General features: G+C 46.3%; 1 protein-coding gene across 7 annotated transcripts in view; it reads right to left on the reverse strand.

Moving 5' to 3' along the window:
* Positions 1 to 18579, reverse strand: part of Vps8 (VPS8 subunit of CORVET complex) — a 237908-nt gene that overhangs the window by 141183 nt on the left and 78146 nt on the right. For all 7 annotated transcript variants that reach the window (XM_028859198.2, XM_037209870.1, XM_028859197.2 and 4 more), the window contains 2 exons: positions 6843 to 6889; positions 2076 to 2298 (listed from right to left, as the gene is read on the reverse strand). In XM_028859198.2, coding sequence (XP_028715031.1) covers positions 2076 to 2298; positions 6843 to 6889 — 270 coding nt within the window. The remainder of the gene's footprint in view (positions 1 to 2075; positions 2299 to 6842; positions 6890 to 18579) is intronic.

An 18579-nucleotide genomic window follows, 5' to 3' on the forward strand; every position in this document is an offset into this window, starting at 1 on the left:
CCACACTGACCTTCTCCTTCTCCATCACACTGACCTTCTCCACCACACTGACCTTCTCCTTCTCCATCACACTGACCTTCTCCACCACACTGGCCTTCTCCACCACACTGACCTTCTCCACCACACTGACCTTCTCCACCACACTGACCTTCTCCATCATCTACCATCCCTAGCAGCAGAATGATTCTGCTAAATAGTCTAATGATTTCTGTACAGCTCTTAGAACACAGTGAACACATTTTTCCTTTCCTGTGAGCTTTGCTTCTAATCATCGGGCTCCAGATCTGCTTGCCTCTGCCATTTTAACACACAAGGCAGAGTCTCTTCTCCCCTTTACAGTCGCTTTTACCTAAAATGAACTTCTCATCCAAAATACATGCACCATTGATTTCTTCTCTCTGCATCAGAACGCCTTTTTTTTTTTTTTCCTTTGAAAGAGAGTCTCATGGATCCCAGACTGGCTGTAGTCTGTCTTACTCTGTACTTTGAACCTCTAATCCTCCACAACCCCAAATCCTGGGATAACAGACATGCACCACCACCCTCAGTTTTCTGATACCTTCTGTCCGTCAGAAAGATTCTCTGTAGTCAGGCAGCCTCGGGTAGCCTATCTCTACTACATCGGCCTTTTGATTTGTAATCTAACACTTGTTTTCAAATTTTATCTTTCTGCTTACTGCCAAACTTCTCTCCTTAAATCTAAGCTTTATGAAGAGGCACTTGACACCAGGATGGCTTCAGCATCCTCAGAGCCTGACTCGCAACAAGCGCTATGGATGGAGTTGACAAATGCTGCAGATCAAAGACACTAAAAGAAGGATTTAAACATATTATTCGGGGCCTGGAGAGACAGCTCTGTCAGTACAGTGCTTGTCACCCACACTTAGGGACCTGAGTTTAGTCCTCAGCATCCATGAAAAGGGCCAGGTGTGGTGGCGAACACATAATCCCAGCACGAGGGAAGTGAGGACAGGAGGAGCCCTGGAGCTCTGGCCAGCGGCCCTAGCGTAACTGGAGAGCTCAGGTCCCAGTGACAGGCCCAAAGAGAAGTGGGTACTTCCTGAAGAACAGCACCCAAGACTGAGCTCTGGCCTCCACATCCAAAGATACACACCAGCAAACAAGCATGGAGAGAGAGAGACACAGAGACAGAGAGACAGAGACAGAGAGACAGAGACACAGAGACAGAGACACAGAGAGAGAGATCGATCATAGCATATTTACACTGTATCTAGAAAAAGCTGAAAATACTGGGAAGGAATAAAAATTTCTCCTAGATGTGACAGTCACCTATGGGCCAAGTGATAGGTTCTCAAAACACTGGGCTGTCGGCAGACCATACCATCTACACCAAATCACCCACATACCAAAAAGGCATGTGCACAGAGAACCCTGCTTTACCTCAAATGCTCACATTAGGAAAAGAATAATGGTGCTTCCAAGCTCTCTTTCTGTGGGATCTGAACCTTTAGAAGGGCCTGGTCCTCCTAAGACATCTGAAAGCCACTCAGATCTTAGCTGGAGAAGCTTGGACACTCATTATGAGGACTAATGAGAATTAAAGAATTAAACTGTGAAATGCTTTAGGCAACAAAACTGACCGTCACATAAAAACCGAAAGCTCACCATCAACCCCAGGCTGCCGACTTGGTCTAAAAATCCCTGTCAGTTCCTCTCACACCATCCTCTCATTTCAAAACTCAATTCGGCTTCATGCACTAGCTAATTTTTAAATGGTATCGTTCTCTTAAATGTAAGGAAGGTCTTTATTAATGAGAAGGTATCCATGGTTGGAAACAACCTGCCAGATGAAAGCTACGTTAGTGAGTAAACTGAGTCAGAGTCGGGCAAGAAGCCTTTCCTGGGTGATTTAAAGATGAACGGCCAAGGATCACAAGACACAGTCTCTGGCTTGGGGGCATTTTACCTCATTTCTACTTATGTAAAGTCCTAAGAAGTGTATCAACAAGCTCACTAACTAGGGTCTGTGGCGGGCAGGGAGCAGCCTTATTGGCCAGGTAAGTATGGTCAGGGAAGGAACAGTGCTTGCTTAAGGAGGCAGAATGTCAACTCACCTGCTGAATGTCTAGGCTGGTGATGTCCATGTGTACAATGAGGGCTTCCACATTTTCCATCAGCTTTTTGTCTTGGAAATGAACAATCAAGTCTTTCATGACCTGGGGTGTAATCCCCACCAATTTGTCACTTAAAATGTAGGGCTCGAGGCACTCCAAGAACACTCCTTTTGCAACTGAGTTTTCACTTAATTTGTCATACATTTGACTAAATAAAAGATCCCTACAGCAGAAAGGAAAAAAAGTTAGCTTTAGGAACATTCCAAATACCCATCAAACTTAGTCTAAGTATGTCACATCTTTTCCAAACTTCAATTCACACCAGTTTAATAGAGGCATTAACAATGTTTGCACTGAACTTTGCAAACCTTTCCAACAATTCTTTCCAGTGTAAGAGATGCTGGCAGACAGCGTGGTGCATTCCAGTAATCCTACCACCCAGAAAGCTGAAGCAGAGTGATTACCAGTTCAAGGCCATCTTGGACTAAAAACAAAACTGCCTCAAAGCAAACAGAGACAGCAAAATGATTCCATGCACAAGGGGGGGCTTGCCGCTAAGCCTGGAAGCCTGGATTTGATCTCAGGTCCCACAGGGTAGAAGGAGAGAGAGAGAAACGATTCTGCAAGTTTTTCTCTCACCTACACACTCAAGCTGTGGCATGTTCTCCTCACCAAAACAAACACATAAATAAGTATAAAACCAACGAAGCTGACGGGCGTTCAGCGGCTCGCTGAAAAGCACGCTGCTCTCTGGCCTACATCCGGTGTTCAATTCTTAGGGCGACTGCCTCTCACAGCAGTGACGGCGACAGGAGTGGACGGGTAAGAGGGAAGACCCCACGGAGTGGACGAACTACCCAGGGACCCTGCACCCTTCTCCCACTTCCGACACCTAAACACTCCTAGTGAGCTGACACCTAAACACTCCTAGTGAGCTGACACCTAAACACTCCTAGTGAGCTGCCGAGGGGTTTCCTCTGTCTAATCCCTCACATCTCCAGGGAAACCACAAGCTCAGCGAACAGCACCGAACTTAACAGACAAGACACTTCTGTGCGAAGGGCAGCGGCGGACAGTGCCAATAAGACTCAGGCAAGACCACTCGGAGCTAGGATCAGAAAGCAAGAAGAACCAGACTCAGTAACTCCGATCCGCATCACTACCTCATGATGAAAAGGAAACAAGATTCCACAACACCATCTCGTTATTCTGGGAAGGAAGAGGAGAGAGAGGTACACACACAGTTTCTGCACTTAGTCTGCTTTCTCTGGGGTGCTGACATGTTTCCTGAGGGCTAACTTCAGCCCTGCTGTGCACTATTTTTGGCCTCACCTCCTAGAACAGAGTCCATTATGAATAGTAGATGAGGTTCTAGAGGCCTCACTTTTACTAACACTCGTATCAACAGATATGTTTCAGAGAGCTTTTTTTTTTTTTTTTGCTGCAAACAGAAAAAAAATGGTTAAACTCATCTTACACATGATCAGTTTTATAACTTTCTTTTTAATGTGAAGAACTTAGCTGGTGATAACTGAAAATTCTGAGAGGAGAGGGAATTGGACATTGTCAAGCAGCAGACCTGCCGGTCTGCACTAAGAACATCGAGCCAGCGTGGAATATCCGAGGACCACTGCGTGTCCGCCGGGGCTTGCTGAACTACTGCTGGCTCAGCCTCCCATACAACGGTCATTCGAGTTTAATCCACTCCAGATACTACCCACAGTGGTGGAAACTCAATATGGCCAGCACAATTACGCTTTACTGAAATATAATCCAAATACTGCACCCATTTTTACATGATTTTTAAAATTAGGGTTACTTCACACGGGCTCTGGGGCACTGCACAATAAAACTGACATTAAGTCTAGTAAGACAATATTTACACTGCACACAATTTACTCCTAAGGGGAATCTCAATAGCACAAGTCCTTTTCATATTTGGGAGTGAGAAGAAAGAGTAAATACAGAGCAAGTGGAGAACACCAGTTTAAGGGAAAGGATGAGGAAGGTATACACATATAACAATCCTCTGGTCAAGCAAGCCTAACTACTGACCACTGTAACCTGATTATTGGTGGCAACTCTGAACATTTAGTAATTATCCTCTAGCATTCAGTATTGACTTCATGAGAGTATTTAAACACGGCATATTCACATCTAACACTTTAATTACCACATTTGAAATGGAAGGAACCTAACAGAGAGATGGCTTAGGAATAAAGGATCAATGTCGAAGAAGATCCTTCCCCTAAGCCCAGGACTAGACAGGATCTTAGACCAATGGAAAAGAAAGTCAGATGGGAAGAAGCTAAATCAAGAACAGCTTAGATCCAGAAGAGAAGAGGGGGATCCAATGCTCGCACGACCTCAGGCCTTTACACCATGGAGGTGATGTGCCCTGGCCCTCCGGTGGTTGCTGGAACTTCAAGAGCTGGCCAGGCCCAGGAGTGAAAGAAAACAGTCACGTGGGACCCTCACTGAGCAGAAGCTGGACCCACACAATCGAGTTTTGAGACTCAGGAAACAAAAATGAGAGACAGGAAAACTGTGGTATTTCTGTCGCCAACCAGACAGCGAGGAGCATGTGCCCAGGAGTAAAAAGAGGAGGTGGGAAGGGAGGTCGGGCAACAAAATGACCGGAATACGCCGTGACTCTGGTATTCCTCTCGGAGATTCCCAGTGACAAGCACTGTATTCCCCCCAGAACGACCCAGCAGAAAGCATGCTGAGGTAGCAGACTATGGAAAGAGGTGGTGGGAACAAAGGATGATGAAGAGATTCTAATGAGACTAAAGGGGAGGAGTTCTGTCTTCGGCTAATGTGCTTAATGAGAAATTAATGAGCTCTCAGGCTAGCTGGCTGATTGGAGAATATTTTCTTTTGAAATCATACATACAAGAAATGTTTATCTACAGAACATTTTTGGGAATAACATACAATGTTTGCCAGACTTTTGACCCCATCTTGTCCTTCATTTTGTAACTGTTGGGGTCATCTTAACTTTGTATCACCGTGAGAGCACTCAGAACTCCAGATAGGGAGCACCAGTCACCTTGTTCATCAAGTATTAAAGAGTCATGTTACACCAAGAACCACGCTTTTTCAGTATGAGAAGCGTGTCCTGCTATGATTAGAATTCTGTCAATGTGAAGAGTTCAGTGGACTGCAATAGTTAACACCATTGGGAAGCCTCTTTACCTACACTTCCTGCTCTGGAGACAAGGCCAGCATCACCGCTCTGAAATTTGAGAGTTAAATGAATCAAAATATATAAACCTAAATTACTAAGGTTTATTTTAAAAATTAAAAACATAGCCAGGCAGACAGTGGCACACGCCTTTAATCCCAGCACTCGGGAGGCAGAGTCAGGTGGATCTCTGTGAGTTCAAGGCCAGCCTGGTCTACAGAGTGAGTTCCAGAACAGCCACAACTACATAGAGAAACCCTGTCTCAAAAAACGAAAAGCAAACAAAAAGATAAATAACTAAAAACATAACTAGCAAGAAAGTGAGTGTGAAAATGGGGTTAAAATGAGACTGCATCAGGAAAGGACGCAGAGGGCCCACACATCACGGCGCCGAGTCTTCTAAGGTCTTCACACCCGAGGAAGCTTCTCCCTTCAGCACTCACTTCTGAGGAGGAAACTGTCCAGTGCAAGGCTGTCAACAGTCTCTCTACTGCAGCACGAGCGTGTCACTGATGACAGCTGAACCACTGGGTCAACCTGAGCCACCAGTGCACAGGACTGCAGCTCCCCGCAACACAGTCAAGTCAGACAGAGCACACAACTGCCCCTTGATAACCTCACACAGGACTGCAGCTCCCCGCAACACAGTCAAGTCAGACAGAGCACACAACTGCCCCTTGATAACCTCACACAGGACTGTAGCTCCCCGCAACACAGTCAAGTCAGACAGAGCACACAACTGCCCCTTGATAACCTTCACACAGGACTGCAGCTCCCCACAACACAGTCAGATCACACAGAGCACACAACTGCCCCTTGATAACCTCACAACAGTACAATCCAACCTTTTAGGAATCTGGTTCCCAAAGGACATGCATATTCATAAGCCAAGTGAGCGCTGTTGGGGGCTTAGTTGTTATATACTCACACACGATCTTTAGCCCTTAGAAAGTGGTCTGAGCCATCGGCTAAGACAAAGAGCTCAGGAGTTAGACTCCTGTGCCGAGAATCTCACCTTTGCCCCAACAGCTCCTGTGAACCTGACAAGTCTTAGTCACTTGCTGCCTGTGGAACGTCATCTATGAAACAGACGAGCAACGCTTGTCCCATGGCTGTACACGGTAACAAGGTGCTACAACAGTTCCAGACACCGGTATAAAGGACCTAGAGGTGCTCGGCTGTTACAACGAGTGTCAAAGGCTATGAATGGCAGGTGTGGGAAGTTAAGAAAGTTAATACTTAAACCTAAAAACTCTAATCTACAGTTTTACACTGACTTTGTTTTTAAATAAAAGGCTCTGAAAAAAAAGAGATAAAATACTGTGGTAACAGCCCGTAAGAGCTGCCTCACCGTGCTACATGATGCTCTCCCTTCCGCCCCTGCTGCACACGGATGACAGACCACAAGTCTCTGTTCACGGAAAGTTAAGTTTATCATTTGAAGGGTCTGAAAATGAAAGAATGAAGTCTTTCTTCATTCTGTGCAAACTAATAAAAATTCCAGCGAAACTCATAGAACTCCTAAGCAAGACACTACCTGGGTTCGAAGTGACGGAGGCTGACAGGCAGTGGATACTCACTTTCTCTGAAGCAAAAGGCAGTAGTCCACTATGACCGGCACCGTATCCTGGAGGAGAGCATAGGAGATTATCAGCTCAGCCGCCCTCAGCCCACTGGGGAAGCAAAGGTCGGCTCCGGGCGCTGGGGACTCCTAGGATGATACAACTTCGGACCGTGCTGTCCGCGAGCAAATCTGCACCACAAGTCAGCAGTTCAGGGGCAGAGGGCTCTTTAAAGATTTTGTTTTTGTTTTATATTCATGGACGTTTCGCCTGCGTGTATATCTGTTCACAACATGCATGCAGCCCACAGAGGCCAGAAGAAAGCATCGGATCCACTGGAGCTGAAGCTACAGACAGGTGTGTGAGCTGCCACATGGGTTAGGGGAATGAAACTCAGGTTCTCTGAAGAGCAGCCAGTGACTTTAACTGTTGAGTCATCTCCAGCCCCCCAACCCCCCAAAAAATGTTTAAATCCATTCTGGGTATCTACTGCAATTATGTAACCAAAAGAGAGGGTGGCAATGGGCAAGAGAGAAAATCAGTAAGAAATTGAATTAAATTCAATATAAACACGAGAAAAAGAGTAGTTTCTATTTATAGCTTCATCTATAGTACAAGCTTATAGTTAGTTTATAATGACATTAAAATAAACAACAGACATCAAATTGAAAATACATTTGGTCCTGATGGTGCTTCAAGAGACTTAGAGTTACCTATGTTTTTGCTAGGTAATTTAGTTAGTAATGTTCTAAACTAACTTTACAGTTGATTTAACTTCTCAGTTTTATGTTTCAGAGTTCGTCATGTATGGTCTCATATCAAGTAGGTGGCAACCATAATCCGGCCTTTTTCAAAGAGGAGCTCGTTATGGCTGGAAACTAACAGCCCGGGCTTGCTGCTGTCCTTCATCCTCCAGCACAGGACACCAGAGCTAGCGGACCGCACAGAACACAGTCCACACTTAGTGGACAGAGGTCACAGAGGAAAGCCTTCTTGCCCGAGGGAAGATCTGAAGAGGCCCTCGATCCTGAAGCGATCACCCTGGCTCATCCCCCTTTCTTGTCAATATTCCTCCTGACCAGGTTCATAACTTTATTTAGACTCTTCACAGACAGGGCCTGCGGGCTGGTGGGAGGGATCAGCAGGTGACAATGCTTGCCACCTGGCCTCACAGCCTGGCTCAAACCCACACGGTGGGATGAGGGACCTGACTCCCACAGGTCATCGTCTGACGTCCAGACTCGTGCCACAGCACCTGAACGCCTGCACACACACTCACACAGAGAACGCCTGCACACACACTCACACAGAGAACGCCTGCACACACACTCACACAGAGAACGCCTGCACACGCTCACACAGAATAAATAAACACGGAAGATTAAGACCAGGAATTAAACTCAAAGATTCACTAGGAGTCAGAGCTACATCGGCTCTCAACTTTCTGGAAGACAGTAGCACGCTAGATAACTGGGTGGGAGTTCCTAGAAATAAATGCTGGGGATGGGGGGCGGGAGGGATCTAGTGATAGCATTTCAAATATGCAGGTAAGGGTTAGAAATCCCTCAGCAGTTAAGGACCACATTAGCTGGCCTGAAAACTTCCTGTAACTCTAGTTCCAAGGGATCCAACCCTCCGCCTCCGTGCACACCTGCGCTCACGCTCACACACACACACACACACACACACACACACACATCCACACACAAGTACATACAAGTAAAAGTAATAACACGTCTTTTAAAAATTACATAGAGAAGTGAAATACACAGCCGGGCTCTCACGAAAGAAAGGACAGCAGCATCTAAAGTGGACGAGGACCGAGAGGCAAAGCAAGAAGCCTCAGTGAGGCTGCAGAGGAGCCCCAGTCTCAACGCCACAAAGAAGCTGAGAGGGAAGGGGCGGAAATGCCTGAAACTGGGATTCTCAAAACAACCCCCAACCTCACTAAAAGGAAAGCTGAAGAGAAAAACCTACCTCCTGGCACAGAGGGATGGGCAGGAAGGCTGTGCCTCATGGCTAGGTGGGATAAATCTGTACCCTCTGAGACTGTCCCTAGGACCCTGATACCAGACCGCTGTCACTACCTCCTTGGAATGGGAAGGTCCCGGCCAGGAAATTAGCATAGTGAGTCTAGGGAAAGGCGCACTGGCCATGTGAAAGCAACCAACAAATTCCCAACCTCCTCCAAAGTCCCACAGAGAAAGCCGCCCTTAAAGCTGTGCTTAAAATAAAACCTTTGCACATCTCATGAGATAATGTACCATGGAGGAGTGCCACTAGGGACTGCCAACGCCTGTAGCAAGACCCCAAAACTTCCCAGGCAGAGTCTATTTTAAAAACCATTAGAGGCAAAAAAGAAAAGTAGAACTTCATCTCAAGTGTTCTTAGAAAGTAACATTGATGTATTTTCCGTACCTCATCAGTTCCACTCAACCAATACAGATTTTAAAATAAAGAGTGAGGGGCACACACTGCTGTTCAACACAGCATCGGGAATTCCTAGGATACCCAGCAACGCTGCTGGGTTCCATGACTGGGAAGTCTACTGAGGAGTCTGTCCTCCTGGTGATGGCGAGAGCCAGCTGCAGAGGCTGGAGCCGTGAGTGAAGTGTTTGGGACAGAGGACATAAAAGAGGCAGGAAGCGGGGAGAGAGCAAGAGGAAGCAGGAAGAAGAGGACTGGTGTGTGCGTGCCTGGAATCCCAAGTAAGAAAATGAAAGGGCTGGAACACAGCCGGCAGCTCAACAGGGAACTCAATAACGTTTCCTGAAATAAAAACACTTGCATCTCCGTCCTGAACGAGCACACACAGGAGGGAAATGGCCCAAAATGACACAGGGAGACGCGGCGGCTCTAAAAATAAAGAAAAGGCCAGGAAGCAGACCTGTCATCTGGGAGAGCAGAAACCTCTCAGGCTAGCCTGATTTACCCCCAGTGACATTCAATGTCAGAGCTAACAATGCTTCCTAGATCTTTAATGAAATGACCTTTCCATACAGAACCTGGAGACCAGCAATTTGAAGACACTGCTCAAAGAACACTGCTCTCACAAACCTTGAAGATGCTCTTAAGTCAATCCACAGCTCTTTCACGTTCCTGCTCATTCCTACCTTCTCATTCCTTCCCCAGGGTATTACATGAATACTGACACCTACAAACTACATCCCCGCCCCCAACCAGGACCCCAATGCCGCTCTCTCCGGACGTCATCAGGACACGAGTGACAAGTCCTCCTGCGATCACACGCGACTGCTGCAGTGAGTGTGACACTGAACTCGGATTCTCCCTGAGCGTACATCCAAGTGGACAATTCACCAGGATGACTTGTGTTTAATTAATAACTAAATAAATAAATTAAATAGATAAATGCCAGTAGGAAAAGAGGGAAACTAAAACCCAGAAGATATGTACAGCCAACAGATACTCAAAAAGAACACGCACAAAAACAAATAAATGAATGAATGAATATGGCACCCCCTTAGGCTGACCACTTCTCGGTGCTAAAAGATAACGAGATGACTGAAAAAGCCAGGCAGGACTGCTAAGCAGATGAATAAAACAGTGTCAACTCATACTAAGAAAGAAAGTTAGAAATCAGTTTAGACTCTAGACAAGAAAGACACCAAAGCAGATAAAAGAATGGGTAACTGGGCTGGAGAGATGGCTCAGCAGCTAAGACCACTGGCTGCTTTTGCAGAGGACCTGGATCCAATTCTCAGCACCCAATGGTGGCTCAGAGCCGTCTGGAACTCCAGCTGTAAGGGATCTGACACCTTCTTCTGGTCTCTCTGGGCACTTCATGCACATGGTGCACAGACATCCACGCAGGCAAAACACCCATGCACATAGATAGATATTCAAAAAAAGAAGAATCATTAGCTTGAAGATAAAATGTGAAACCATGAAGAAAAATTTGTCATGAAAATTGAGATGGTGAAAAAGAACCAAACAGAAATTGGGGAAATCAAAGAATAAAATACACAGACGAGGCCAGGCGGTGGTGGCGCACGCCTTTAATCCTAGCACTTGGGAGGCAGAGGCAGGAGGATCTCTGTGAGTTCGAGGCCAGTCTGGTCTACAAAGCGAGATCTAGGACAGGCGCAAAGCTATACAGAGAAACCCTGCCTCGAAAAACCAAAAAAATAAATAAATAAATAAATAAATAAATAAATAAATAAATAAATAAATAAAACCACAGACAAACCAACACAAAAACTTTAGATCCAGCCTTAGAATATTTCTGCATGGACAGGGGAGGACTATGAGGTCCCATCCCCATCCTCACCCCTATCCTAGGCCCTGTTGGCAGTTCATGGCTGTGAGGGAAGGGGAGTCATTTCTTCAGCACTGATACATTCCCCACAACCCAGTCAACAGCCTGCATGTGCAAACCGCCCTGACTAAACCCAGTGGGTTACTCAAAACAACAAGCCAAGGCACACTAGGAAGAAGCAGGCTGCAGGAGGAAACTGGGGGGCGGGGAGGGGGGCGGGGGGGGGCGGGGCAAGTACCATCAAAAAAAACAAACTATGTGCATGAAATAGTAGAAAATCAAAAGTTCCTGTTAAAAGCAATCCCAAGGTGGCGGTGTACCTTTAACCCTAGCACTCAAGTCAGAGGCAGATGGAACTCTACAAATTCAAGCCATCCTGCTCTACAGAGCAAGTTCCAGGCCAGCCAGAACTACATCCTGAGATCATGTCTCAACAACAACAAAACCAAACTAAACCAAACAGCCGAAAATATCACCAGAGACATGATCAAGCCCAAGAATGGATTCCAGTATAGGGGACGACGTCAAGACAACAGCACACAGAGATGTAAATAAAGAAAAGGCAATTAATAATCACAACCCAAACTTCTAAGAACTCTGGGGCATGCTCAAGAGACCCACCCAAGGAAGCCATGAGGCAGAAGATGAGATAAAGTCTAAAGGTATATGCAAATTATTCAATGAAAATATGGTGAAGATTTCCCAGAGCTAGAGAAAGACATCCAAACCCAAAGACATTTAGATGTGACCACAGAAGAACCTAGCCACGGCATATCACAGCAAAATGTCAAAAATACAAAGCAGAGAAATGATACTAAAAGCTATAAGGGAAAACTTCAAATCACACACAGAGGCAGAAACATTGGGATAACATCAGATCCGTCACCAACACAGAAAGCCAGGAAAACATGGCTTCTACAGATTTCAAGCACAGAAAAGTGACTGTCAACTAAGTTTGCGACATGAAGCCAAGCTCCCTCTTAAAACTGACTTAGAAATGCATGCTTCCTTCTTGACAACGGGGCCAGCACTGGAGGAGATTCTTCAGGGACACGCTATGCAAGAGAGTAAGAAAATCGTTTCGCCCATGAGGACAGAGGAGAGAAAAACAAGTAACGGAGCCCAGCAAGGATAAATCAATCAACCAGCAGACAAATGAGAAGAAAAAACTACCAATGATTCACCCAGACACAATCACCACCCAAACCACCTCAACATAATGTTACATGCGAAAGGCCTTAACTAACCAATTAAGACTCAGAGAAAGAATTAGATGAAGGTAAATAAATAAACACAAAGGCAAGATCCAGGGCTGGGGAGATGGTTCAGTGCAGCCCTAAGAGGAAAGCTTACAGCTCTAATCATTCCCGTCAAAAAACCAGACAGATCTCTAAGTTAGCAACTGAATGATGCACCTCAAGGTTCTAGAAAAAATAAAAAGCCACTAAGACCAACTAAGCAGACATGAACAAACAAAGATTAGTGCAGGAATGAACGAAACAGAGACTACAAGAACAAGGCATAAAGTCAACCAGCGCTAGTTCTTTGAAAATATTAACAAGATTTACTATTCCCTAGCCAAGCCAACCAAAACCAAGACAAGACCCAATTTATGAAATTACAGGTGAAAGAGAGCTGTTACCAATCAAATACAGAAGATCACTAGGGAATACTTTAAAAATGTAGACTCTCAAAAGTGCAAATACCTAGAAGAGTTGTGCTTGTTGCAGAATATTTGTTTACACTGTGAAGATGTGTCACTGTGGTTGGTTTAATAAAGAGCTGAATGGCCGGCCAATAGCTAGGCAGGAGAGAACAGGCGGGACTTCCGGGCAGAGAGAGGAACTGGGGATGAATCTAGGAGCAAGAGAAATGCCAGCAAGACCCTGAAGAAGTTGGACACATGGTACAGAGAGGTAATCGAGTCATGTGACAAATTTAGATTAGCAAAAACAGGTTAATTTAAGTTTTAAGAGCTAGCGGGAAGAAGACTAAGCTATGGCCAAGCTTTCATAATTAATAACAAGTCTCCATGTTGTTATTTGTTAGCTGACGGCCCAAAGGAAAGTCGGACTGCATGTATTAACTTCTAAATGTGTACAACATGCCCGAATTAAAGCCAGATACCACCAACAATTTACACAGACCTGTAACAAACAATGTAACTGAGGCCGTGGTGAAAGTTCCACACAGGCTCTGGTCCAAGACCAGACGGCGTCAGTCTGAATCCTACCAGGCCATCAGGAACATCTACTGCCAGACTTCTCAAACTGTCCCTCAGACAGGAAGGGAAGGACACTGCACAAGTCATTCTAAGAAGCTGGTATTTGTGACTACAAAACCAGACAAGGACACACATACGTGCCATACTCACAAACAAAACAAAATACTAAACAGCAATTTCCCACATCAAACAGGTGCAAAAGGGACGACGTCAGACTGTCCCTATTTGGAAGACGACAGACGGAAAAGACCTCATGGGCTCTGCCGGAAAACTGCCGGATTTGATAACATTTTCAATAAAGTTACAGGAAACAAAATCAAAGCACAAGATCAGCTTTTATATATGCCAATAATGAATTTCCTGAGAAAGAAACTAGGAAACACACCCCATCCACAACTGAAGAAGAAAGGAAGAAACGTAACCAAGGAGGTAAGGGCCTCCGCAGTGTTCGGACGCTAGAAAAGACATCGTAGGAGACACCAGGCACTGAAGAAGTCTGCTGTGCCACTGAGCTGACAGAGTTCACATTATGGAGATGGCTAGCTTACCAAAAGTATTCTACAGATTCAACAGAATACGTTCAACATCCCACTGGCTGGCCCTTAGAGGAAGGTAGAACTACAGACCAGCATTATGGGCTTACTCCAAAGAAAAAGAGGTTGCTGGCAGCAGGCATGAGGCGCCACCTGCTGGCAGAACACAAATTAGCACCACTGCCATCTTAACTAGTTGGATTGGTTCATTTTCCTGTTTCCAATAATAGCTTTATTTTTAGATTTTGTTTTTCTGGAGGCAAGGTCTCACTCAGTGATTTTTTTATGCCTCGGATTCCTAAGAACTGGGATTAAAGAAGAAAGTGCAGCAAGCCTAGACGCCAACTCAAATGATCTCGCCCAGCAAAGGAAGTCTTGAAGTACTATTCCTAAGTCCTGTGCACAGATGGAGAAAGGCACTCCCAGAACATCAAGCTATCATGTGGAAACCCCAGCGGTCTGGGGAGATGGCTAAACTGGTGAAACACTTGCCGTGCAAGCCAAGAACTGAGTACAATGCCCAACAGGAAAGCTGGGCATGGCAACATAGGCGTAACCCAGCACACTGGAGAGACACAGACAGGAGGATCCTGGGGACGGCTACCCAGTCAGTCTACTCCAACGAGGGGGCTCCAGGTTCAGTGAGAGGGGTGAGAGCAACTGAGGAGGACACCCAGGACCAGTGTCTAGCCTCCACATGCACACACTCAGGCAGGGGCACACACTCACACATGGGCGCACACTCACTCAGGGGCACACACTCACCCCTGTGCACACTCACGCAGGTGCACACACTCACATAGGTGCACACACTCACACAGGGGCACACACCCCTGTGCACACACTCACACAGGTGGACACACAGAAGACAGAGCAGAGACAGACAGACACAGACGACACAGTCACAGACAGGAAGCCAGGAGGGAAGGAATCTCGATGACAGGGGCGGACTACGCTTTATGAGTTGTTGACCAGAAAGGCCCTTCTAAGGGCTCCCCAAAACAACAGAGACTGTGGCCAGTGCTGTTGACCGCCTCTGGGAACGAGAAGGTAAGACCCCACTGTGCAAGACCCCGGGGGCATTGGTGGCAGGACGTAAAGAAACAAGGCTGGAACGGAGCCGGAAGCTTCCTCCCCGTTGGCACGTCGCAGTGCTTGACTGTGCTATGAGGCTGCTGGGGGAGAAGTGTCGTCAACCGTCTTCCTCAGCTGCGGGTCCTTCAGTTCCACGGGGCCGGCCAGCCAGTCAGGTGCGCCCACCCACCAGTGCAATTATGAGGATAAGCAGCTTTTTCCTAACTGAGCTGAGGCCTGCTCTGCAGGAGGGAACTCATGTCGGTACAGGAAACCTGGACAAAGGTCTGCTCCCAGTGAGGAAGCTACTTCCGCTGCTTTGCTAACTGGGCATGATGTGCCCGTCGGCTTGCCTTCTGCCTATTCATGCTCATGCCAAAGCTGCTGCTGCTCTCGGGCCTGGCCAGAGAAGTGTTTTGCAACAGGTGGCCGTTACCGCAGATTCTCTTATGAGAACAAGTGACTGCTGAATCCTCGGTCCTAGACGGGGTATTCTACACCACCTGCTCCGAAGTACACGGCACAAGAGGATCAGTAAGAATGTGAGGGCCAGGGGGAAAGGGGAGCATTGTGGACCACTGGCTTCTAAGCATGCCATGGCCACAGCACTGGAAGTCTCAGCTGCTATGACCTACACAAGACCTGTACAAGACCTGGCCCATCGACATTCTGTCCTGGCATAGAAGGGGTCCCCCTCTTCCTGCTGAGGGGAGGGTTTACAGGCTCTCCTTCTCCTTGAGGGCCTGCAGGCAGTTACAGAAGACAAGAGACGAGGCACACAGTATAAGGGTGGGGTAGGAAGAGGGATGAGCAGCAAGAAAAAGAGGAGAGAGGGCAACTGGGTGAATATAACCAAACCCTATCACACACAGTCCATGTATGAAAATATCACAATATACAATAAAAAAAACCCACAGAGAAACTGTCCCTCCTAGTCAGAAGCCATCCTCCCTTATCTGAATACTTCAAGCGGTAGAAAGGCATAAATCCAAGAGCTATTTCATCAGCAGCGCTTCATTTCACAGTAGATTCACCACCTCCTACTTCCTCTCCCCTTCTCCTTCCTCCTTCTCTCCCTTCTCTCCCCTCCTCTCCCCTCTCATCTTGCTAGGACACCAGACTGGCCTCAAAAAAAAAAAAAGCCAGGCGGTGATAGCGCACACCTTTAATCCCAGTACTCTGGAGGCAGAGCCAGAGTTCGAGGCCAGCCTGGTCTACAGAGTGAGATCCAGGACAGGTACCAAAACTACACAGAGAAACCCTGTCTGGGGGCGTGGGGGTGGGATGGATCACAAAGCAACAAGAGACAGCCTCAAACTGAATGTCCTTGGGTCTCAGCCGCTTGCAACTTGGGAGTTGGGTTTCACCACATTCAGCACCTTCTGATCTTATAGGTAGATACTATATGTGCTACAAACGTGTGCACAGTGGTCCACTTGCACACACTGCTCTCACCTCAGCCTCGGCAGAGAAGCTTCTTGCTGCAACAGGAAGAAGTTAACACAGAGATCATAACGGGTTGAGTGCCGAGAGTAAGTGACTGAGAAGTGCTTAGCCCCAAATGAGGCATCTACATCATCACCTCCAAGGCTCAGTGGGCACCAGGAGGAGTGTGATAGCCAGAAGACAGGAGAGAGTGTTTTAGTCTTACTCAGGGTGGACCCTGTGTGCAGGATGTGCCCTTGGAACAACGGTGTTGTGACTGGTAAGGGGTCACCCAATCCTGGTTGGATGTCAGGCCTGCTCTGGTACCATGAACCTGGTGAAGAGCCCATGGCTCAGGAGGTCATGGGCCCTACCAGGGAATCCACTACTAGATCTGAACAGACTAAACCCTTCAGAACGTCTTCATAGATGCCGACACACATTTGCTGAGGGCTATTAGCAGGTAATGTTGCATTCCCTCCAGTAACTAACCCCCCACCTACATAGATGAGAGCAACCCTTACTCTGTGGGTCACATGAAAATAGAGTGAGAGCCAGTTAGAAGAAGAAACTCAAGGGAGTGTGGTAGAATGGTTAGCAGGGTACTAGGGGTGAACGTATTAAGTTAAAAAAAAAAAAAAACTTAAAACTCCTATCTAGCTAGATCTTTTAGATCTAGAAAACAAAATTTATTTGAATCTAATGTTTAATCATGTTAAATTTATCCATAATTATTTTGATTGGATTTTCTTATAAGGTCATTTTCAGTCTTGATTCTTGGTGCCATCTCTGACAAGCTAAATCTTTAGCTAAACCACTGATAAAACACTTGGGGTCAAAGGTATGCACACACTTGTATACTACATATACATGTGAAGATTATCTGTGGGTGTGGCATTACAAACTGGTAGAAAGGGACATGGGACCTACTGTGTCCGGTTTTGGATCCTGAGGTCTGGAGCTGGGCAGCCGAGTCTCGGTGCTCCTTCAGCAGAAATGAGGATAGCAAATGCTGCTTCTACATACACATAGTATTGTGGCAAACTGTTTACTGAAAACTCTGTTTCACCCTGGCAATAAGTTGACAGTACAGAAAAAGAAAAAACAACAACAATGCTGTGTGATGTCTTTCTGTATGCTGTGAATATGTGTTGCTCCCATTGGCTAATAAATAAAGCTGTTTTGTGTGGCAAGGCAGCTCAGAGGCAGAGTTGGGGGCGCGCAGGGGTGAGGGTGGGGGGTAGTACCTCGAGCTGGCAGCCCAAGGAGCAATAAGATGCCAGCACCAATAACAACACAGCCCCATGGCAAAGCACAGATTAACAGAAATGGGTTAATTTACGATGAAATAGCTAGTTAGCAAGAATACATTGGACCATACGGTTGGTAATTAATAAAAGCCTCTGAAGGATTGTTTTATAAGCGGCTGTGGGACCTCAGGGCTGAGCAGGACACAGGAAAACTTCCAGCTACACAACAACCTTATATATGAAAGACATTAAGAGAGAATTAATAAGAGGCTGAAGAATCTCCTTTGTGTACTGATGTTTAGGCATCCACACTGATCCAAAGCTACTCAAGGATTATTACTTGTGACTCAGAGTGTTCCTGAGGTTTAGAATCCCTGGGGTTCTCATCCTGAGTCTTAAGATGTGAACAATTATATTGTAGCCATCCATGTCACATATGCTGGACTCTAGGTCTACTTTCTCTAACACATGACATATGGACTTTTCCAACTATGTCCTGTGCTCATGGAAAGAAGCACTCCAGATGCAAACCCGGAAGTCCAATGCTTACGTCCAAATGCTAACTTCATTGTTTACTAGCTCTGTGATTCGAAAGACTTGTCTCACCTCTCTGTGCCCCGATGTCATCTATAAAGGCACGCAGTCACCGCGCCTACCTTGGAGAGTTCTGCCAAGAATCAACTGGGCTGATGTGCGTTCATGATGCATTGCTTTAATAAGTTCTGCCCAAAGTGCTTGCGCAGAGCCTGGTCTCCGGTGCAGGGATCCTGAATGATGGTTGAACCTTTAGAAGATGCAGTCTGGTGGGAAGTTAATAATCTTTTTCCTCACAGGAGCCCATGAGAGCAAATTACTGAAACGAACCCAGAATCTTTGGAGTACTGTTCTGTGTGCACAACTCCACACACACCCTACTGACATCGCAGTGCCATTTACCACAAACCCTCCAAAGCTGAGCAGATACCAGTGCTAT

This window comes from Peromyscus leucopus, chromosome 12 (genome assembly GCF_004664715.2).
Source record: "Peromyscus leucopus breed LL Stock chromosome 12, UCI_PerLeu_2.1, whole genome shotgun sequence".
Lineage (NCBI taxonomy): Eukaryota > Metazoa > Chordata > Mammalia > Rodentia > Cricetidae > Peromyscus > Peromyscus leucopus.